General features: G+C 50.8%; 1 protein-coding gene across 1 annotated transcript in view; it reads left to right on the top strand.

The window, feature by feature from the left end:
* The window catches only part of TTC17 (tetratricopeptide repeat domain 17), a 136820-nt gene that overhangs the window by 96765 nt on the left and 17122 nt on the right, over positions 1-22933 (top strand). Inside the window, exons 17-19 of the mRNA XM_075326381.1 lie at positions 6957-7076; positions 15395-15639; positions 15757-15919. Coding sequence (XP_075182496.1) covers positions 6957-7076; positions 15395-15639; positions 15757-15919 — 528 coding nt within the window. The remainder of the gene's footprint in view (positions 1-6956; positions 7077-15394; positions 15640-15756; positions 15920-22933) is intronic.

Below are 22933 nucleotides of genomic sequence, written 5' to 3'. Positions count from 1 at the left end.
TGCATGGAATCTCTGCGATCAGTCAATGTCCCAAGGAGATTTCTTGGCATCCATCGACATCAGAGATGTCTTTCTGCTTGTGCCAACCGCAGTTTCTCACCAGCGTTGGCTACGTTTTGTAATCGGAGAGGAACATTTCCAATTCGTGGCTCTCCCCTTCGGGTTCGCCACGGCCCCTCGGGTATTCACAAGGTCAGGGCAGCAGTGGTTGCGGTTCTGCACCTCCAGGGGTTGGTAGTGATTCCTTTCCTGGACGACCTTCTAGCAAGGCTTCATCCAGTGCAGACTGTCAGTGGAGTGTCTCGCTCACTCTCGCCACGCTTGCAAGTCCACTCTGACTCCGACCCAGGACCTTGCGTCCCTAGGGATGCAATTCGAGACTCTGCTGGCACTTGTGAAGCTGCCCTTAGTCAAACAGCAGTCCCTTCATCTGGCGGTTCGCTCTCTGCTGAGGCTCCGCCGTCATTCCATCAGGTGCTGGGTCAGATGGTGGCGTCAATGGAAGCGGTTCCATCTGCGTCCCCTGCAGCTGGACATTCTCCGCTGTTGGGACAAGCGGACTTCTTCCTTGCACAGGCTGGTGGCTCTGTCGCCACAGTCCAGGAGCTCTCTTTAGTGGTGGCTTCGGCCCCTCTCTCTGTCCCAGGGACGCTCCTTTCTGGCCCCGTCCTGGGTGATTCTCACCACAGATGCCAGTCTATCCGGCTGGGGAGCAGTGTTTCTCCACCACCGAGCACAGGGCACTTGGACTCCGTCCGAATCAGCCCTCTCAATCAATGTGCTGGAAATCAGGGCTGTACTCCTAGCTCTCGTAGTTTTTCACCACCTGTCGGTGGGCAAGCACATTCGAGTCCAGTCAGACAACGCGACAGCAGTTGCCTACTTCAATCACCAAGGCGGGACTCGCAGCCGCCTAGCAATGTTGGAAGTTCAACGTATCCTTCAGTGGACGGAGGACTCCAAGTCCACCATATCCGCAGTCCACATCCCAGGCGTTGAAAACTGGGAGGCAGATTATCTCAGCCGTCAAACCGTGGACAGCGGCGAGTGGGCCCTGCATCCGGCAGTGTTCCGGTCAATCTGCCGCAGGCGGGGCACTCCGGAAGTGGATCTAATGGCATCCCGGCACAACAACAAGGTCCCGGTTTACGTGGCTCGCTCCCACGATCCTCAGGCCTTGGCAGCGGACGCGCTGGTTCAAGATTGGTCCCAGTTCCGTCTGGCCTACGTGTTTCCTCTTTAGCTTTCTTGCCCAGAGTCCTGCGCAAGATCAGAATGGAGGGCCGTCGGGTCGTACTCATCGCCCCAGACTGGCCCAGGCGAGCTTAGTTCCCAGACCTGCTCCGTTTGTCCGTAGAGGTGCCGTGGCATCTCCCGGACCGGCCAGACCTTCTCTCACAGGGTCCGTTTTTCCGCCAGATTTCTGCGGCTCTCAGATTGACGGCGTGGCTCTTGAGCCCTGAATCCTTACGGCTTCAGGCATTCCTTCCGAGGTCATCTTCACTATGACTCAGGCTCGGAAGTCTTCCTCGGCCAGGATTTACCACAGGACTTGGAGAATTTTCCTGTCCTGGTGTCGTTCTTCCGGCCATGCCCATTTTTCCTTGCCGACCATCCTGTCCTTTCTACAGTCCGGTCTGCTGCTAGGACTGTCCCTCAATTCCCTCAAGGGACAGGTCTCGGCTCTGTCAGCGTTGTTCCAGCGGCGTTTCGCCCGGCTGGCCCAGGTGCGCACCTTCATGCAGGGCGCATCTCACATCATTCCGCCTTACCGGCGGCCTCTGGATCCCTGAGACCTTAATCTGGTCCTCACGGCCTTACAGAAACCCCCCTTTGAGCCTCTTAGGGAGGTTTCGTTGTTTCGTCTTTCACAGAAAAGTGGTCTTTCTGGTGGCCATATTTTCTCTCAGGAGAGTCTCTGATTTGACTGTGCTCTCTTCGGAGTCACCCTTTTTGGTTTTTCACCAAGACAAGGTGGTTCTCCGTCCGACTCCGGGCCTTCTCCCTAAGGTGGTGTCTCCTTTCCACCTTAACCAGGACATTTCATTGTCTTCCCTTTGTTCGGCCCCTGTGCATCGCTTTGAGAAAGCGTTGCATGCTTTAGATTTGGTGCGGACGCTCCAGATCTATGTGTCACGCACCGCTGTTCTTAGACGGTGCACCTCTCTTTTTGTGCTGACCACAGGTCAGCGCAAGGGTCTCTCGGCTTCTAAACCGACCCTAGCTCGTTGGATTAGGTCGGCCATATCCGATGCCTACCAATGTTCTCAGGTGCCTCCCCCGCCGGGGATTAAGGCGCACTCGACCAGAGCTGTCGGTGCCTCCTGGGCTTTCAGGCCCAGACTACGGCTCAGCAGGTCTGTCAGGCTGCCACTTGGTCTAGTCTGCACACCCTTTCGAAGCACTACCAAGTGCATGCTCATGCTTCGGCAGATGCGAGCTTGGGCAGACGCATCCTTCAGGCGGCTGTCGCCCATTTGTGAAGTTAGGTTTTGCCTACTTCTCAGTTTCTGTTTATTCCCACCCAGGGACTGCTTTGAGACGTCCCATGGTCTGGGTCTCCCAAAGGAACGATGAAGAAAAAGAGAATTTTGTTTACTTACCGTAAATTCTTTTTCTTATAGTTCCGACATGGGAGACCCAGCACCCTCCCTGTTGCCTGTTGGCAGTTTCTTGTTCCGTGTGTTTTCACCGGCTGTTGTTGTAGACAGAGGTTCCGGTTATTCCGGGTTTTACTCTATCTCTACTTATGGGTGGATGTCCTCCTTCAGCTTTTGCACTAAACTGGTTGGATTTGTCATCCAGGGGGTGTATATGCTCGGAGGGAGGAGCTACACTTTTAGTGTAGTACTTTGTGTGTCCTCCGGAGGCAGAAGCTATACACCCATGGTCTGGGTCTCCCATGTCGGAACTATAAGAAAAAGAATTTACGGTAAGTAAACAAAATTCTCTTTATTCTTGTACATAGGGGCAGTATTATAGTAGTTATATTCTTGTACATAGGGGCAGTATTATAGTAGTTATATTCTTGTACATAGGGGCAGTATTATAGTAGTTATATTCCTGTACATAGCGGGCAGTATTATAGTAGTTATATTCTTGTACATAGGGGGCAGTATTATAGTAGTTATATTCTTGTACATAGTGGACAGTATTATAGTAGTTTATATTCTTGTACATAGGAGCAGTATTATAGTAGTTATATTCTTGTACATAGGGGGCAGTATTATAGTAGTTATATTCTTGTACATAGTGGACAGTATTATAGTAGTTATATTCTTGTACATAGGGGGCAGTATTATAGTAGTTATGTTCTTGTACATAGGGGACAGTATTATAGTAGTTATATTCCTGTACATAGGGGGCAGTATTATAGTCGTTATATTCTTGTACATAGGGGGCAGTATTATAGTAGATATATTCTTGTACATAGGGGCAGTATTATAGTAGTTATATTCTTGTACATAGGGGCAGTATTATAGTAGTTATATTCCTGTACATAGCGGGCAGTATTATAGTAGTTATATTCTTGTACATAGGGGCAGTATTATAGTAGTTATATTCTTGTACATAGGGGACAGTATTATAGTAGTTATATTCTTGTACATAGGGGGCAGTATTATAGTAGTTATATTCTTGTGCATAGTGGGCAGTATTATAGTAGTTATATTCTTGTACATAGGGGCAGTATTATAGTAGTTATATTCTTGTACATAGGAGCAGTATTATAGTAGTTATATTCTTGTACATAGGAGGCAGTACTATAGTAGTTATATTCTTGTATATAGGGGCAGTATTATAGTAGTTATATTCTTGTACATAGGAGCAATATTATAGTAGTTATATTCTTGTACATAGGGGGCAGTATTATAGTAGATATATTCTTGTACATAGGGGCAGTAGTATAGTAGTTATATTCTTGTACATAGGGGCAGTATTATAGTAGTTATATTCTTGTACATAGGGGCAGTATTATAGTAGTTATATTCTTGTACATAGGGGCAGTATTATAGTAGTTATATTCTTGTACATAGGGGACAGTATTATAGTAGTTATATTCTTGTACATAGGGGGCAGTATTATAGTAGTTATATTCTTGTACATAGTGGACAGTATTATAGTAGTTTTATATTCTTGTACATAGGGGGCAGTATTATAGTAGTTATATTCTTGTACATAGTGGACAGTATTATAGTAGTTTATATTCTTGTACATAGGAGCAGTATTATAGTAGTTATATTCTTGTATATAGGGGCAGTATTATAGTAGTTATATTCTTGTACTTAGGGGGCAGTATTATAGTAGTTATATACTTGCACATAGGGAGCAGTATTATAGTAGTTATATTCTTGTACATAGGAGCAGTATTATAGTAGTTATATACTTGTACATAGGGGGCAGTATTATAGTAGTTATATTCTTGTACGTAGGGGCAGTATTATAGCAGTTATATTCTTGTACATAGGGGGCAGTATTATAGTAATATTCTTGTACATAGGTGGCAGTATTATACTAATGTAAAAATTGATTTCATTTCTTGATGTGTATGTGATTGGGATAGTTTCTTGGAAGTATCGTTCTGGTGATGTGCGCTCCGGTATGGGCCGAGGCTGTGACGTGGCTGTAGCTGTCAGGATGAAGTCTCGTCTGATGAAGAGCAGAGACGTAAATTGTCATTAATCTGCTTCACTGCACTAAAAAAAAAATTAGCGTTTCCTTGATGTGAAGTCGGGGCTAATTTTAGCTGTACGGCAGGAGGGGCGGCACGTCACCGCGCTCATGAATTACACATCTTCTGCCGGTTGTTTCACATAAGTGTAAAACAGATTGTCGTTAGTGGAGGAGCGGAGCCTGCGTCGTCCAGCACCGGGAGTGACGACTGTCCCTGTCTGCGCAGGAATTAATGGAATTACACCTAAAGGTTCTTTTTTTAATCCATTTATGTTTTATGCTTATCAGAGGCTACGAAAACCGTCGCTCATTACTAAAGCTTACAATGCAAAAGTATACATTTTACCGAAATAACATTATTGATTTTGCTTTAATGTGATTTAAAAAAATACAGATCAGCATTGATCTAATTATCGTTAATGTTTTGTAACAAGCAAAGTCTATGAGTTATAGGGCCGGCCATAGAAAAATCCAAACAAGGAGTCACTATTATTATTAATAATAATAATAATAATAATATTATTATTATTATTATTATTATTATTATTATTATTTAGGGGCCCGAAGTGCAAAAAAAAATAAATCGATTTTTATAGATATTTTGGTGATTTGTGGTGACATTTTCTGCCGTTTACGAACTTGGAGAGGACCCAGTGTAATAACTTGCCATCATGCTTGGTTAATTAGGAACATGTGGCACCATGGGTGTGCGTGCGGGGTAACTACATTTGTTGCGTCTGACAGGACATTTTCACAGTATTCACCACCAAAGCCTGTGTGAAGTATAGTGCAAAGAACTTTGGATTGATGCCGTCCTTTTTCAAAGTCTGATGTAAATTTTTATGGAATGCAAATAAAACACACACATTTTCTTTTTTTTTACAGTATTGCAATTTGTATTATGCTCCAGAGCTGCACTCACTATTCTGCTGGTGCAGTCACTGTGTACATACATTACATTACTGATTCTGTACTGATCCTGAGTTAGATCCTGTATTATACTCCAGAGCTGCACTCACTATTCTGCTGGTGCAGTCACTGTGTGCATACATTACATTACTTATCCTGTACTGATCCTGAGTTACATCCTGTATTATACTCCAGAGCTGCACTCACTATTCTGCTGGTGCAGTCATTGTGTACACACATTGCATTACTGATCCTGAATTACCTCCTGTATTATCCTCCAGAGCTGCACTCACTATTCTGCTGGTGCAGTCACTGTGTACACACATTACATTACTTATCCTGTACTGATCCTGAGTTACTTGCTGTATTATACTCCAGAGCTGCACTCACTATTCTGCTGGTGTAGTCACTGTGTACATACATTACATTACTTATCCTGTACTGATCCTCAGTTACCTCCTGTATTATACTCCAGAGCTGCACTCACTATTCTGCTGGTGCATTCACTGTATACATACATTACATGTCCTGTATTTTACTCCAGAGCTGCACTCTTTATGGTATTCTGAGCTTGAGTCGTTTTCTTTTTTGCTTGCTCTGGTGATTTGCATGCTGTACTCCAGACTCTGTGATATCTGCTGCCCATGTATCTTGCAGGGAGTGTGACTTTTTCCTCCTGTACTGGTTTAGCACTATGTGGCGGTATGTAGTGATATTGGAGGCTGTTTGTGGCTGGTGATCACTCTTGTATCATTGTCGGTTACTTTTGATGTTACATTTGTGATGTGATTCTTCTATATGGGGAGTGCTGTTCTCTGCTGCCTCTGGCAGGTAATGCTGATTGCTGCTGGATGATGATGACGGCGGCGGCGGGCACATGATGGCCGGTGTGTGGCACATCCTGCTCTGAGTCATGTAAGGACACATAATTGGCTCTTGGCTTTCTGCCGCTTGTCATAGCTTTTAAGAGTCATCTGAGTGACTGGTGGCACACGTAATGCGCTCCGTCACCGTAAGACCTGTGAGCACCTCGCCGTCTGCTGACGAACTTTCTGCTTTCTTCCAGTGCTTGTTACTGAATCGTCCGGTGCGTCTGCTCATTCACAGACGTCCGTCCTGCGCTAATGTACAAGTCACGTGACACATGACCCGGGACGGCTCACACTGCAAAGACATAATTGTCACAACTAAACATATTGGGAGTTGTAGCCCCTCGCGGGTCGTAGCCGCCGCTCCACATTACGGGAATATTCACAACCATATCAAGGCCTCGCCAGCAAGTTTCCACGCCTTGCTTAAGGAATGCGTCCGCACTCGTGCTTTTCTGCTTTATGAATGTGCGGTAAATGCAGGCGTCTCGTATTCTGTATTTTCAGGACACTGCCACAATCAGGATCAAGGGCAGGACGCACAGAAATACTTCCAAAGTTATACACAAGAGGACGGCAAATCTCCGGCGGAGGAAAGGACGACCGCCTCCACATTGCATCTAGAAAGTAAGTGCTAACCTGGGGAGGGCGCTACAGGGGCACAAATACCTGCATGGGCACTGAGGAGACCACAAAAAATACTGATATTTTCCAATCACCAAGAAAACAAGAGGCTTCAACCTTCTCAATTCCAGGCAGCTACAATCCCATAGGATCTCTTATGAAAAATGCTTCAACACTCCTGTGAGGCAAATCCCGGGATATGAAGATGAATTATGACTCCAGTCATAGTCCCTCATCACTCCCTGGCAGTGCCCCCTCCCTTCCTGTTCTCAGTGTTCCACTTACACCTTAATGGCCATGTCCTGTGATATGGAGATGAGGTGGTGTGGGAACAATGGACACAGGATGACTCCCTGCCGTCACCCTGTAACAAGAGTTGTATCTCATTAGCAAGGCTATGGAACTAGCTAGACAGAACGACTCCAGTAAAAAATGGTTCATATCTCGCAAGCCATATTTCCGATAAATATGGCAACCATAAAAATGGTGTCTCCGCATGTGGACGATGCCGGCACCCCCTTTTTATGGGAGCAGGACATTGGGAAATGCCCCAGGCGTGATATCAGCCAATGGGGAACTGGCAGACAGGTCATGAGTCCCCTCGTTCTGTAGCTAAATTCATAACTGTCACAATGAGAGCGTTGGCGTCCGCCTACGACGCTCCCAGGCAAAGTTATGGCCCATATTCCATGTTGGGATATTGTCCATAACTCAAGCCAGGGGTGGAGCAGTGCTCCCTGTGAGGTCACGAAGGTAGGAGGAGACCTGGATCTGCCCAGGTTGATAACCCTACTTCGGCCTTTTTCCAGGGTTCTTTCGCTGGGGGTCACGTGTAGGAAACATCTGTGGGAGTTCCTGGAAACCTGGTCTACAGCGCCCCCCTGTGGCCAGACGCAACAAGGTAACTGCTGGAACTGTGTATGCCTGTTTGTAACCCATGCTTTGATTGTAACTGTACTCTGACATATGTATATTCTGTAGATTCCCTATTGTATATATTGTAGTTCTAGTGTGCTTTAGGCTGATTAAATTATATAATTAATCTTGGGCTGTTCTGTTATCTCGATCTTGAATCCCACGTCTGTGTGTTCGGCTAATAGTTACCGTGAAGCGGTTGGTGGCAGCGAGTTGTGCCAAGGATTATTGTGGGGAGGCCAGTGAGATTCGGGGAGATTTTATATATTCCGCCCGCGGAGGTCGGGGGAATATATACCCTACTCTCACCGGGGACCCTTCAATAATCGGCATAAGTAGTATAGCGGCCTCCTTGCTTATCGTCGGGCAATTCCATAATTGGCCTGACTATAAGAGGGGCGCTAGAGAGCGCGTCACGTGCTCTGTCTGTCGGTCGGGAGGTATAAAGGAGGGGTGACCCCCACTTGTTACCCCCCGATTGTGACGTACTGGTAGCCAGCGCGGGGGATTTCTGAGTGACCCCCCCGGTGGTTTGTGACAACTCCTGATCTCACTAGATTGACTTGTGTTATCTTATACATCATTATACCTGTACTGATCCTGAGACATATCCTGTATTATACTCCAGAGCTGCACTCACTATTCTGCTGGTGCAGTCACTGGGTACATACATTATATTTCTTTATCGTTCCTATGGGAGACCCAGACATTGGGTGTTTAGCTTCTGCCTCCGGAGGACACACAAAGTACTACACTCAAAAGTGTAGCTCCTCCCTCTGAGCTTATACACCCCCTGGAGAACCAGATCTAGCCAGTTCATTGCTTTGAGTTCAGGAGGCATACATCCACACATGCATTCTCATCTGATTTTTGATTTTTGGAAAGAGTTTGAAGAAAAGCGGGTCCAAGCCTGGACCCCCGGCATGTCCATTCTCACCCCACTGTGTCGGCGGTGCTGTTAAGGTTGATTCCAAGGCTGGAGCCTTACATGCCGCGCTCCTTCACCATCCCTCCTGGGCTCTGGCTTGAAGTGGGAGCCAGCACGGTTCTCCATGCTTGGCAGGAGACCGGTCTCCATCCGCAGCCCTTCAGGATCCTGCTGGACCGGAGCACTCATCCCCAGGGACTTGGAACCCTGCGTCTCAGCAAGCTAAGTACCTGAGACGTTTACATATTGGGGGTCCCTGTACTTTATTGTGGTGGGAGAGTGTGCTGAGTGAGTTTTATGACATTCCCGGCGGGTTCTCTGGCTGTCGCCTGAGAACCGCGCCGCACCGCTCAAATTTAGGCCCCGGCTTCGCCGGAGGCCTAGTTTAGGTTTCACTGCCCTCACATGTCATTCATGCAGAGTGACAGTGTGGCTCCGCCCAGCGGCCGTTCTGCACAGGGGAGGGACACTCCTCACTGGGTACATGTCTCCTCCCCTGTAGGTCTCTATGGCCCTCCAGATCCCGCTCTTAGAGTGAGTCCCGCCCCCTCTCTTCGCTCCGACGGCCATTTTCTCAGCGTTTCCCTGCGATCAGCACTGGTCTGCAGCATCCCTGCTGAGGTGCTTGGGGGTCCGGGCTTCGGGATCTGGAGGGCACACAACACCGCTCCAGCGGTCTGGTAAGCCACAACCTCTGGTTGTGGACCTCTGTATATACTCTCTGGGGGTCCTTCTGGCAGAGCCCTCACTCCAGCAGCATGTCTCACACGAGGAGCAAGGCTCCAAAGCTGTATTCAGTATGCACTGCATGTAAGCTCGTACTGCCTGAACCGAGCACCTATCCACATTGTGATGCCTGCTCTAACCTGACAATGCCTCAGCCTGGAATCGCTCCCCCCAGGGGTCCCTCCGGCTGCTCCGGCTCCTGTGGCTGAGCCCCCGGCTTGGGTAGAATCCTTTTCTAGGTCTATCTCCCAGTCTTTTGCCGACTCCATGGGACAGCTGTCCAGGACTTTGCTGAACATGCATCAGCCCCTTCACAGGGTGCCTCTGCTGCTAGGGCTCTCTCGGGACCGGAGCTCACAGAGGATTCCTCATCTGGTCCCAGACCCCGTCCTTCTAAGAGGAGACGCAGGACTCCCTCTCCTTCATCGTCCCACGGCTCTGTTTCAGAAGCTGACTCGCAGGACGAGGAGGATGCCTTTACAGGGGGCTCGGAGGCGGCCTCCATGTGCCCCATTGATCTGTCCGAAAGTGACGCAGATGTTAGTGATTTGATTGCGTCCATTAATTCTGTACTGGACCTCAATCCGCCAGTATCAGAGGAGCAACCCTCTCTGGCAGAAAAGCACCAGTTTACCTTGCCTAAACGGACAAAGAGTGTGTTCTTTAACCGCTCCAGTTTTCAGGCCGCTGTGACCAAGCCCAGGGCCTGTCCTGACAAACGCTTCCCAAAGCGTGGTTCTGATGACCGTTTTCCCTTTCCACCTGAGGTGGTCAAGGAGTGGGCTCATTCACCAAAGGTAGACCCCCCGGTGTCTAGACTCGCAGCCCGGACCGTTGTATCAGTGGCTGATGGCACCTCGCTTAAGGATTCCGCTGACCGCCAGGTTGACCTTCTGGCCAAGTCTGTATATGAGGCGGCAGGGGCCTCGTTCTCCCCATCTTTTGCAGCAGTGTGGGCTCTCAAAGCCATCTCTGCTTCTCTAGAGGGGATGCATTCCCTCACCAGGGAATCTATGCCTGAGATGGTTACCTTAACTTCCCAAGCTTCAGCTTTTTCATCCTATGCCATGTCTGCTATGCTGGAGGCTTCTCACCGCACTGCGGTGGCTTCGGCTAAGGGCTAAGCCACACGGCGAGAAAAACAGTGCGAGTGGAGTGCGATAAAACATCGCATTCCCCTCGGACCAATTCTAGCCTGTGTGTCAGCACACATGGGCGATTATTTTCTCAGCCCTAATCGGACTGAGAAAACAATCGCAGCATGCTGCGATTGTAAGCGGAGTCTCTTTCTCTCGCACCCATTCAAGTGAATGGGGCGAGAGAAAAATCGCACTGCACTCGCGGTACACCGGTGTACTGCTAGTGCAGTGCGAGAATGGCAATAGCCGGCTACGCAGTAGAGAGGGAGAGAAATCCCTCCCTCCCCTCCTGAGTGCCGGCCCGCCCCCCGCAGCTGAGGTCTGCTCGCACGAACGGACCTCAGTTGCAAGGACACAGGCATGACACTCGGCTCTGCTGTACTGCCAGCACGAGCCGAGTCTCATGCAAGTGGATCGCAGTAGTGCCCGTGTGGCCCCAGCCTAATTCCCTCGCTATCCGCAGGATCTTGTGGCTTAGAGAGTGGAAGGCAGATGCTTCTTCCAAGAAGTTTCTTGCTGGGCTCCCTTTTGCTGGGTCCCGGCTGTTCGGTGAACAGCTGGATGAAATTATTAAGGAAGCTACTGGCGGGAAGAGTACTTCCATGCCCCAAACCAAAACCAGGAAACCTGTCCAAGGTAGGAATCAGTCGAGGTTTCGTTCCTTTCGTTCCTCCAACTGGTCGTCCTCTAAGCCCTCCGCCTCGTCCACTAACTTAGCCAAGGACCAAAAATCCAACTGGCGCACAAAAGCGCATCCACAGAAGACCGCAGGAGCTGCTGCCACTAAGGCAGCTTCCTCTTGACTATCTGTCCGCGCCAGCCACGTCCTTAGTCGGTGGCAGGCTCTACCACTTTGGCGACGCGTGGTTTCAACACGTCTCCGATCAGTGGGTGCGGGATATCATCTCCCACAGCTACAGGATAGAATTCTCTTCCAGCCCGCCAAACAGATTTTTTCTGTGAACTCCCCCCTGCTCCAAGGCCGCCGCCTTCTCACAGGCCGTGGCATCCTTGCAGGCCAACGGAGTAATTGTACCGGTTCCCGCCCGGGAACGGTTCAGAGGTTTCTACTCAAATCTCTTCCTAGTCCCCAAAAAGGACGGTTCCTTCCGGCCCATCCTGGATCTCAAGCTTCTCAACAAGCATGTTCAGGTGCGGCATTTTCGCATGGAGTCTCTGCGGTCAGTCATTGCTTCAATGACCCAAGGGGATTTCCTGGCATCCATCGACATCAGAGATGCCTATCTGCATGTGCCAATTGCAGTTTCACACCAGCGTTGGCTACGTTTTGCAATCGGAGAGGAACATTTCCAATTCGTGGCTCTCCCCTTCGGGTTAGCCACGGCCCCTCGGGTATTCACCAAGGTCATGGCAGCAGTGGTTGCGGTTCTGCACCTCCAGGGGTTGACAGTGATTCCTTACCTGGACGACCTTCTAGTCAAGGCTTCATGCAGCGCAGACTGTCAGCGGAGTGTCTCGCTCACTCTCGCCATTCTAGCCCAATTCGGGTGGCTTGTCAATCTGCCCAAATCCACTCTGACTTCGACCCAGAGGCTCACGTACCTAGGGATGCAGTTCGAGACTTTGCCGGCACTTGTGAAGTTGCCCTTAATCAAACAGCAGTCCCTTCATCTGGCGGTGCGCTCTCTGCTGAGGCCCCGCCGTTATTCCATCAGGCACCTGATGCAGGTGCTGGGTCAGATGGTGGCGTCAATGGAAGTGGTTCCCTTTGCCCAGTTCCATCTGCGCCCCCTGCAGCTGGACATTCTCCGCTGTTGGGACAAGCGGCCTTCCTCCTTGCACAGGTTAGTGGCTCTGTCACCACGGACCAGGAGCTCTCTTCAGTGGTGGCTTCGGCCCCTCTCTCTGTCTCAGGGGCGCTCCTTCCTGGTCCCGTCCTGGGTGATCCTCACCACGGATGCCAGTCTATCCGGCTGGGGAGCGGTATGTCTCCACCACCGAGCGCAGGGTACTTGGACTCTGATCGAGAGGGCTGATTCGGACGATCTGCTGGAAACCAGAGCCGTGTTTCTAGCTCTCGTAGCTTTTCACCACTTATTAGCGGGCAAGCACATTCGAGTCCAGTCAGACAACGCGACAGCGGTTGCCTACATCAATCACCAAGGCGGGACACGCAGCCGCCTGGCAATGTTGGAGGTACAACGCATCCTTTAATGGGCGGAGGACTCCAAGTCCACCATATCCGCAGTCCACATCCCAGGCGTGGAAAACTGGGAGGCAGATTATCTCAGCCGTCAAACCGTGGACAGTGGCGAGTGGTCCCTGCATCCGGCAGTGTTTCAGTCAATCTGCCGCAAATGGGGCACTCCGGACGTGGACCTAATGGCATCCCGGCACAACAACAAGGTCCCGGTTTACGTGGCTCGCTCCCACGATCCTCAGGCATTCGCCGCGGACGCTCTGGTTCAAGACTGGTCCCAGTTTCGTCTGTCCTACGTGTTTCCCCCTCTAGCTCTCTTGCCCAAAGTCCTGCGCAAGATCAGAATGGAGGGCCGTCGAGTCATCCTCATTGCTCCAGACTGGCCCAGGCGAGCTTGGTACCCAGACCTGCTCCATCTGTCCGTAGAGGTGCCGTGGCATCTTCCGGACCGTCCAGACCTTCTCTCACAAGGTCCGTTTTTCCGCCAGAATTCTGCGGCTCTCAGATTGACGGCGTGGCTCTTGAGTCCTGGATCTTGACGACTTCTGGCATCCCCCCTGAGGTCATCTCCACTATGACTCGGGCCCATAAGTCTTCCTCTGCCAAGATCTATCACAGGACTTGGAAAATTTTCCTGTCCTGGTGTCGCTCTTCCGGCCATCCTCCTTGGCCTTTTTCCTTGCCGACCCTTCTGTTTTTTCTACAGTCCGGTCTGCAGCTGGGACTGTCCCTCAACTCTCTCAAGGGACAAGTCTCGGCTCTGTCAGTGTTGTTCCAGTGGCGTCTCGCCCGGCTGGCTCAGGTCCACACCTTCTTGCAGGGCGCGTCTCACATCATTCTGCCTTACCAGCGGCCCTTGGATCCCTGGGACCTCAATTTGGTTCTCACGGTTTTGCAGAAACCCCCCTTTGAGCCTCTTAGGGAGGTTTCTTTGTTTCGTCTTTCACAGAAAGTCGTCTTTCTAGTGGCCATAACTTCCCTCAGGAGAGTCTCTGATTTGGCTGCGCTCTCTTCAGAGTCACCTTTTTTGGTTTTTCATCAAGACAAGGTGGTTCTCCGTCCGACTCCGGATTTTCTCCCTAAGGTGGTCTCTCCTTTCCACCTTAACCAGGACATTTCATTGCCTTCCTTTTGTCCGGCTCCTGTTCATCGCTTTGAAAAAGCGCTGCATACTCTAGATCTGGTGCATGTTCTCCGGATCTATGTGTCTCACACCGCTGCTATTAGGCGGTGCACTTCTCTTTTTGTGCTAACCACAGGTCGGCGTAAGGGTGTCTCTGCTTCTAAGCCGACCTTAGCCCGTTGGATTAGGTCGACCATATCGGATGCCTACCAGAGTACTCAGGTGCCTCCCCCGCCGGGGATTAAGGCACACTCGACCAGAGCTGTCGGTGCCTCTTGGGCTTTCAGGCACCAGGCTACGGCTCAGCAGGTCTGTCAGGCTGCCACTTGGTCTAGTCTGCATACCTTTTCAAAGCACTACCAAGTGCATGCTCATGCTTCGGCAGATGCGAGCTTGGGCAGACGCATCCTTCAGGCGGCTGTCGCCCATTTGTGAAGTTAGGCTCCGCCTACTTCTTAGTTTTTCTGTTTATTCCCACCCATGGACTGCTTTGAGACGTCCCATGGTCTGGGTCTCCCAAAGGAACGATAAAGAAAAAGAGAATTTTGTTACTTACCGTAAATTCTTTTTCTTATAGTTCCGTATTGGGAGACCCAGCACCCTCCCTGTTGCCTGTTGGCAATTTCTTGTTCCGCGTGTTATCACCGGCTGTTGTCGTGGACAGAGTCTCCGGTTGTTCCGGTTCTGGCTCTGTTTTTACTTGTGGGTGGCTATTCTCCTTCAGCTTTTGCACTAAACTGGCTAGATCTGGTTCTCCAGGGGGTGTATAAGCTCAGAGGGAGGAGCTACACTTTTGAGTGTAGTACTTTGTGTGTCCTCCGGAGGCAGAAGCTAAACACCCATTGTCTGGGTCTCCCAATACGGAACTATAAGAAAAAGAATTTACGGTAAGTAACAAAATTCTCTTTTTCTGATCCTGTACTGATCCTGAGTTACCTCCTGTATTATACTCCAGAGCTGCACTCACTATTCTGCTGGTGCAGTCACTGGGTACATACATTACATTACTGATCCTGTACTGATCCTGAGTTACCTCCTGTATTATACTCCAGACCTGCACTCACTATTCTGCTGGTGGAGTCCCTGTGTACATACATTACTGATCCTCAGTTACATCCTGTATTATACTCCAGAGCTGCACTCACTATTCTGCTGGTGCAGTCACTGTATACATATACTCGGGCACTTGAGTTGCGCTCATCGAGCTCTGAACGATTACATGAGCATGAAATAATATAGTGAGCGCAGCTCTGGAGTATAATGCAGCATCGGTACATAAGTTACGGTGCTCGTAGTTTTACCTACACCGGACCTTTACTCTCTTCACAGATGTGGTTATGGCTGAAATCAACAACACGGAGGATGTGACCCCGGAGGCTCCGATATCCGAGGAGATGCTGGCTCTCGTGGATGAGTTTGAGAACTCGTGGCCTCTTGAGGCTTTTGAAGGTGCGCTGGAGCTGAAAGGTCGTCGCATGGACCTCCAAGGAATTAGGGTCCTGAAGAAGGGGGCTCAGGATGGCCAGTCGGGGTCCTGCTTTGGCGATTGTGACGATGACGAGGAGGCGGAGTGGGTAGGTTTGGGACCATCTCTCGGTGGTCAGCGGTGACTCTTCTCGCTGCAGTTTGGACTTTGTGTCTTTTCCCGTCTTAACTTTACTGAGTCCCTTGTTTTTTCTCTTCCTTTTAAGATCACTTTCCAGGTGAAACGCGTAAAGAAGCCGAAGGCGGATGGCTCTAATGCTGCCGACCTCTCAGAGGCAATCGCAGAAGACGTCATTGATGGAAATAATGATGACTTTCAAGCTGCACTTGAGATCAGCGGACCAAAAATACCGTCTCCTGGTCCTCTAGGTACACATGCTCCTCCGGGCGAGGGTGGGGGGCGCCTCCGGGAGACGGGAGCGGGCGGCTTTCAGGTTGTTGATTTCATTTTAAGTATTAAATTATTGTTTCATATAATCATCTGTTATTTAGAAGAACTTTAGTTTCCATTGCCCGGACCGGTCACCCCAGTCACCCCACTCTTCAATTCATGATGGTGCGGAGCCCACTCCATGCTGTGTCCTTGTTATACAGCGGCCGCCCAATGTATGTGCCGCCACCGCCGCCAGCGAAAAGGGGAGAAAATCAGCCATCACAATGGCGGGCCCGCCGCCGCCATACCACTGCTTATCCCCCACCTTCCCCACAATGTGACCACGTCCTGGCCGTCCAAGGCGCTTTTTAAATTTTTTTTTTTTATTTATTTTTGTGTAAAATCAAAGTTTTTTTTGTTTTTTTTGTGTAAATCAGAGTTTTATATATTTTTATATATTTTTTGCGGATTATTAAGGAATCGGTAAAATGAGCAAACGGCAACACTGAAGTATCCGAGCAGCAATCAGGAGCTCGCAGGCTCAATTTTCTTAAGTGCTATGGGGAAAAAAAAAAATCCTATTTCCTTTTCTCTGACTAAAATAAAAATCGAAAAAAGTCGCAGTTTTGATGTTGGACGGAACGTCTGTAAAAGTCACAACTTTTCCAACATTACAACATATTTTAATGCGCAAAATAAAAGAAAATATATTCAATATTTTTAATAATTTTTTTTCTGACGCATCTCAGCTGCTGCAGAACCTCATGATACACAGCTCGGCTGCTGCAGAACCTCATGATACACAGCTCGGCTGCTGCAGAACCTCATGATGTACAGCTCGGCTGCTGCAGAACCTTATACACGGCTCAGCTGCTGCAGAATTTCATGATACACAGCTCGGCTGCTGCAGAACCTTATACACAGCTCAGCTGCTGCAGAACCTTACACACGGTTCAGCTGCTGCAGAACCTTACACACGGCTCAGCTGCTGCAGAACCTCATGATACACAGCTCGGCTGCTGCAGAACCTTACACACAGCTCAGCTGCTGCAGAACCTTATACACAGCTCAGCTGCTGCAGAACCTTACACACGGCTCAGCTGCTGCAGAACCTTACACACAGCTCAGCTGCTGCAGAACCTTACACACAGCTCAGCTGCTGCAGAACCTTACACACAGCTCAGCTGCTGCAGAACCTTACACACAGCTCAGCTGCTGCAGAACCTTACACACAGCTCAGCTGCTGCAGAACCTTACACACAGCTCAGCTGCTGCAGAACCTTACACACAGCTCAGCTGCTGCAGAACCTTATACACAGCTCAGCTGCTGCAGAACCTTACACACGGCTCAGCTGCTGCAGAACCTTACACACAGCTCAGCTGCTGCAGAACCTTACACACAGCTCAGCTGCTGCAGAACCTTACACACGGCTCAGCTGCTGCAGAGCCTTATACACGGCTCAGCTGCTGCAGAACCTTATACACGGCTCAGCTGCTGCAGAACCTTATACACGGCTCAGCTGCTGCAGAGCCTTATACACGGCTCAGCTGCTGCAGAGCCTTATACACGGCTCAGCTGCTGCAGAGCCTTATACACAGCTCAGCTACTGCAGAGCCTTATACACAGCTCAGCTGCTGCAGAGCCTTATCCACAGCTCAGCTGCTGCAGAACCTTACACACAGCTCAGCTGCTGCAGAACCTTACACACGGCTCAGCTGCTGCAGAACCTTACACACAGCTCAGCTGCTGCAGAGCCTTATACACAGCTCAGCTGCTGCAGAGCCTTATCCACAGCTCAGCTGCTGCAGGACCTTATACACGGCTCAGCTGCTGCAGAGCCTTATACACTGCTCAGCTGCTGCAGAACCTTACATACGGCTCAGCTGCTGCAGAGCCTTATACACAGCTCAGCTGCTGCAGAACCTTACACACGGCTCAGCTGCTGCAGAACCTTACACACAGCTCAGCTGCTGCAGAGCCTTATACACAGCTCAGCTGCTGCAGAGCCTTATCCACAGCTCAGCTGCTGCAGAACCTTATACACGGCTCAGCTGCTGCAGGACCTTATACACGGCTCAGCTGCTGCAGAGCCTTATACACTGCTCAGCTGCTGCAGAACCTTATACACAGCTCAGCTGCTGCAGTGCCTTATACACGACTCAGCTGCTGCAGAGCCTCATACACGGCTCAGCTGCTGCAGAGCCTTACACACGGCTCAGCTGCTGCAGAACCTTACACACGGCTCAGCTGCTGCAGAACCTTACACACGGCTCAGCTGCTGCAGAGCCTTATACACGGCTCAGCTGCTGCAGAGCCTTATACACAGCTCAGCTGCTGCAGAGCCTTATACACAGCTCAGCTGCTGCAGAGCCTTATACACAGCTCAGCTGCTGCAGAGCCTTATACACCAGCTCAGCTGCTGCAGAGCCTTATTCACAGCTCAGCTGCTGCAGAGCCTTATACACGGCTCAGCTGCTGCAGAGCCTTATACACGGCTCAGCTGCTGCAGAGCCTTATACACGGCTCAGCTGCTGCAGAGCCTTATACACGGCTCAGCTGCTGCAGAGCCTTATACACGGCTCAGCTGCTGCAGAGCCTTATACACGGCTCAGCTGCTGCAGAGCCTTATACACGGCTCAGCTGCTGCAGAGCCTTATACACGGCTCAGCTGCTGCAGAGCCTTATACACGGCTCAGCTGCTGCAGAGCCTTATACACGGCTCAGCTGCTGCAGAGCCTTATACACGGCTCAGCTGCTGCATAGCCTTATCCACGGCTCAGCTGCTGCAGAGCCTTATCCACGGCTCAGCTGCTGCAGAGCCTTATCCACGGCTCAGCTGCTGCAGAGCCTTATCCACGGCTCAGCTGCTGCAGAGCCTTATCCACGGCTCAGCTGCTGCAGAGCCTTATCCACGGCTCAGCTGCTGCAGAGCCTTATCCACGGCTCAGCTGCTGCAGAGCCTTATCCACGGCTCAGCTGCTGCAGAGCCTTATCCACGGCTCAGCTGCTGCAGAGCCTTATCCACGGCTCAGCTGCTGCAGAGCCTTATCCACGGCTCAGCTGCTGCAGAGCCTTATCCACGGCTCAGCTGCTGCAGAGCCTTATCCACGGCTCAGCTGCTGCAGAGCCTTATCCACAGCTCAGCTGCTGCAGAGCCTTATCCACAGCTCAGCTGCTGCAGAGCCTTATCCACAGCTCAGCTGCTGCAGAGCCTTATCCACAGCTCAGCTGCTGCAGAGCCTTATCCACAGCTCAGCTGCTGCAGAGCCTTATCCACAGCTCAGCTGCTGCAGAGCCTTATCCACAGCTCAGCTGCTGCAGAGCCTTATCCACAGCTCAGCTGCTGCAGAGCCTTATCCACAGCTCAGCTGCTGCAGAGCCTTATCCACAGCTCAGCTGCTGCAGAGCCTTATCCACAGCTCAGCTGCTGCAGAGCCTTATCCACAGCTCAGCTGCTGCAGAGCCTTATCCACGGCTCAGCTGCTGCAGAGCCTTATCCACGGCTCAGCTGCTGCAGAACCTTATAATTAACCTGCTGCAGAACCTTATGATATACAGCCAAGAATCTCTTGATACAGAAATCAACTGCTGTAAAAGCTTAACTCCGCTGCTGCTGCTGCAGAACCTCATAATAAACATCTTAGCTGCTGTAGAAAACCTACACTCATCTGCTGCAGAACCTCTTGATAGACAGCTCGGCTGCTGCAGAACCTCATGATACACAGCTCGGCTGCTGCAGAACCTTACACACAGCTCAGCTGCTGCAGAACCTTACACACAGCTCAGCTGCTGCAGAGCCTTATACACAGCTCAGCTGCTGCAGAGCCTTATCCACAGCTCAGCTGCTGCAGGACCTTATACACGGCTCAGCTGCTGCAGAGCCTTATACACTGCTCAGCTGCTGCAGAACCTTATACACAGCTCAGCTGCTGCAGTGCCTTATACACGGCTCAGCTGCTGCAGAGCCTCATACACGGCTCAGCTGCTGCAGAGCCTTACACACGGCTCAGCTGCTGCAGAACCTTACACACGGCTCAGCTGCTGCAGAACCTTACACACGGCTCAGCTGCTGCAGAGCCTTATACACGGCTCAGCTGCTGCAGAGCCTTATACACAGCTCAGCTGCTGCAGAGCCTTATACACAGCTCAGCTGCTGCAGAGCCTTATACACAGCTCAGCTGCTGCAGAGCCTTATACACCAGCTCAGCTGCTGCAGAGCCTTATTCACAGCTCAGCTGCTGCAGAGCCTTATACACGGCTCAGCTGCTGCAGAGCCTTATACACGGCTCAGCTGCTGCAGAGCCTTATACACGGCTCAGCTGCTGCAGAGCCTTATACACGGCTCAGCTGCTGCAGAGCCTTATACACGGCTCAGCTGCTGCAGAGCCTTATACACGGCTCAGCTGCTGCAGAGCCTTATACACGGCTCAGCTGCTGCAGAGCCTTATACACGGCTCAGCTGCTGCAGAGCCTTATACACGGCTCAGCTGCTGCAGAGCCTTATACACGGCTCAGCTGCTGCACAGCCTTATACACGGCTCAGCTGCTGCATAGCCTTATCCACGGCTCAGCTGCTGCAGAGCCTTATCCACGGCTCAGCTGCTGCAGAGCCTTATCCACGGCTCAGCTGCTGCAGAGCCTTATCCACGGCTCAGCTGCTGCAGAGCCTTATCCACGGCTCAGCTGCTGCAGAGCCTTATCCACGGCTCAGCTGCTGCAGAGCCTTATCCACGGCTCAGCTGCTGCAGAGCCTTATCCACGGCTCAGCTGCTGCAGAGCCTTATCCACGGCTCAGCTGCTGCAGAGCCTTATCCACGGCTCAGCTGCTGCAGAGCCTTATCCACGGCTCAGCTGCTGCAGAGCCTTATCCACGGCTCAGCTGCTGCAGAGCCTTATCCACGGCTCAGCTGCTGCAGAGCCTTATCCACGGCTCAGCTGCTGCAGAGCCTTATCCACGGCTCAGCTGCTGCAGAGCCTTATCCACAGCTCAGCTGCTGCAGAGCCTTATCCACAGCTCAGCTGCTGCAGAGCCTTATCCACAGCTCAGCTGCTGCAGAGCCTTATCCACAGCTCAGCTGCTGCAGAGCCTTATCCACAGCTCAGCTGCTGCAGAGCCTTATCCACAGCTCAGCTGCTGCAGAGCCTTATCCACAGCTCAGCTGCTGCAGAGCCTTATCCACAGCTCAGCTGCTGCAGAGCCTTATCCACAGCTCAGCTGCTGCAGAGCCTTATACACCGCTCAGCTGCTGCAGAGCCTTATCCACGGCTCAGCTGCTGCAGAACCTTATACACGGCTCAGCTGCTGCAGAGCCTTATAATTAACCTGCTGCAGAACCTTATGATATACAGCCAAGAATCTCTTGATACAGAAATCAACTGCTGTAAAAGCTTAACTCCGCTGCTGCTGCTGCTGCTGCTGCAGAACCTCATAATAAACATCTTAGCTGCTGTAGAAAACCTACACTCATCTGCTGCAGAACCTCTTGATAGACAGCTCGGCTGCTGCAGAACCTCATGATACACAGCTCGGCTGCTGCAGAACCTTACACACAGCTCAGCTGCTGCAGAACCTTACACACAGCTCAGCTGCTGCAGAACCTTACACACAGCTCAGCTGCTGCAGAACCTTACACACAGCTCAGCTGCTGCAGAGCCTTATACACAGCTCAGCTGCTGCAGAGCCTTATCCACAGCTCAGCTGCTGCAGGACCTTATACACGGCTCAGCTGCTGCAGAGCCTTATACACTGCTCAGCTGCTGCAGAACCTTATACACAGCTCAGCTGCTGCAGAGCCTTATACACAGCTCAGCTGCTGCAGAACCTTACACACGGCTCAGCTGCTGCAGAACCTTACACACAGCTCAGCTGCTGCAGAGCCTTATCCACAGCTCAGCTGCTGCAGAACCTCACAATGCACAGATTAGCTGCTGCAGAACCTTATAATTAACCTGTTGCAGAACCTTATACACGGCTCAGCTGCTGCAGAGCCTTATACACGGCTCAGCTGCTGCAGAGCCTTATACACGGCTCAGCTGCTGCAGAGCCTTATACACGGCTCAGCTGCTGCAGAGCCTTATACACAGCTCAGCTGCTGCAGAACCTTATACACAGCTCAGCTTCTGCAGAACCTCAGGATACACTCTTCAGCTGCTGCAGAACCTCACAATGCACAGATTAGCTGCTGCAGAACCTTATAATTAACCTGTTGCAGAACCTTATACACGGCTCAGCTGCTGAAGAACCTTATACACAGCTCACCTGCTGCAGAACCTTATACACAGCTCACCTGCTGCAGAACCTCAGGATACACTCTTCAGCTGCTGCAGAACCTTATAATTAACCTGTTGCAGAACCTTATGATATACAGCCAAGAATCTCTTGATACAGAAATCAACTGCTGTAAAAGCTTAACTCCGCTGCTGCTGCTGCTGCAGAACCTCATAATAAACATCTTAGCTGCTGTAGAAAACCTACACTCATCTGCTGCAGAACCTCTTGATAGACACTGCAGGCAGCCTCAGAACATTTTACTATGCACCCCAGCTGCTGCTGTTTACATTGTATACCTTGATGTTCCCAAGAGGGATTTATCCACAACCTCATTCCAGATCATGACTAGAGTTGTGTATCTCACCCCGTCGGTCCTGGTTCCAAAGTACCTAACGAGAATAGCGATGTAATTAATGTTCCGATCGCTCATTAAACCCTTGAAGTCAGTGACAAAATAACGACTGAAAAATCGCAACTCGTGAAGAAAACCCTAAACTTGTCCCTGCCGTGCTGCGGTGGAGGGTTCAGCTTGCGGTGGAGGGTTCAGCTTGCGGTGGAGGGTTCAGCTTGCGGTGTAGGGTTCAGCTTGCGGTGGAGGGTTCAGCTTGCGGCGGGGGGGTTCAGCTTGCGGCGGGGGGGTTCAGCTTGCGGCGGAGGGTTCAGCTTGCGGCGGGGGGGTTCAGCTTGCGGCGGGGGGTTCAGCTTGCGGCAGAGGGTTCAGCTTGCGGCGGGGGGTTC

Source organism: Anomaloglossus baeobatrachus, chromosome 10 (genome assembly GCF_048569485.1).
Source record: "Anomaloglossus baeobatrachus isolate aAnoBae1 chromosome 10, aAnoBae1.hap1, whole genome shotgun sequence".
NCBI lineage: Eukaryota > Metazoa > Chordata > Amphibia > Anura > Aromobatidae > Anomaloglossus > Anomaloglossus baeobatrachus.
This window is presented reverse-complemented; position numbering and strand designations above follow the sequence as displayed.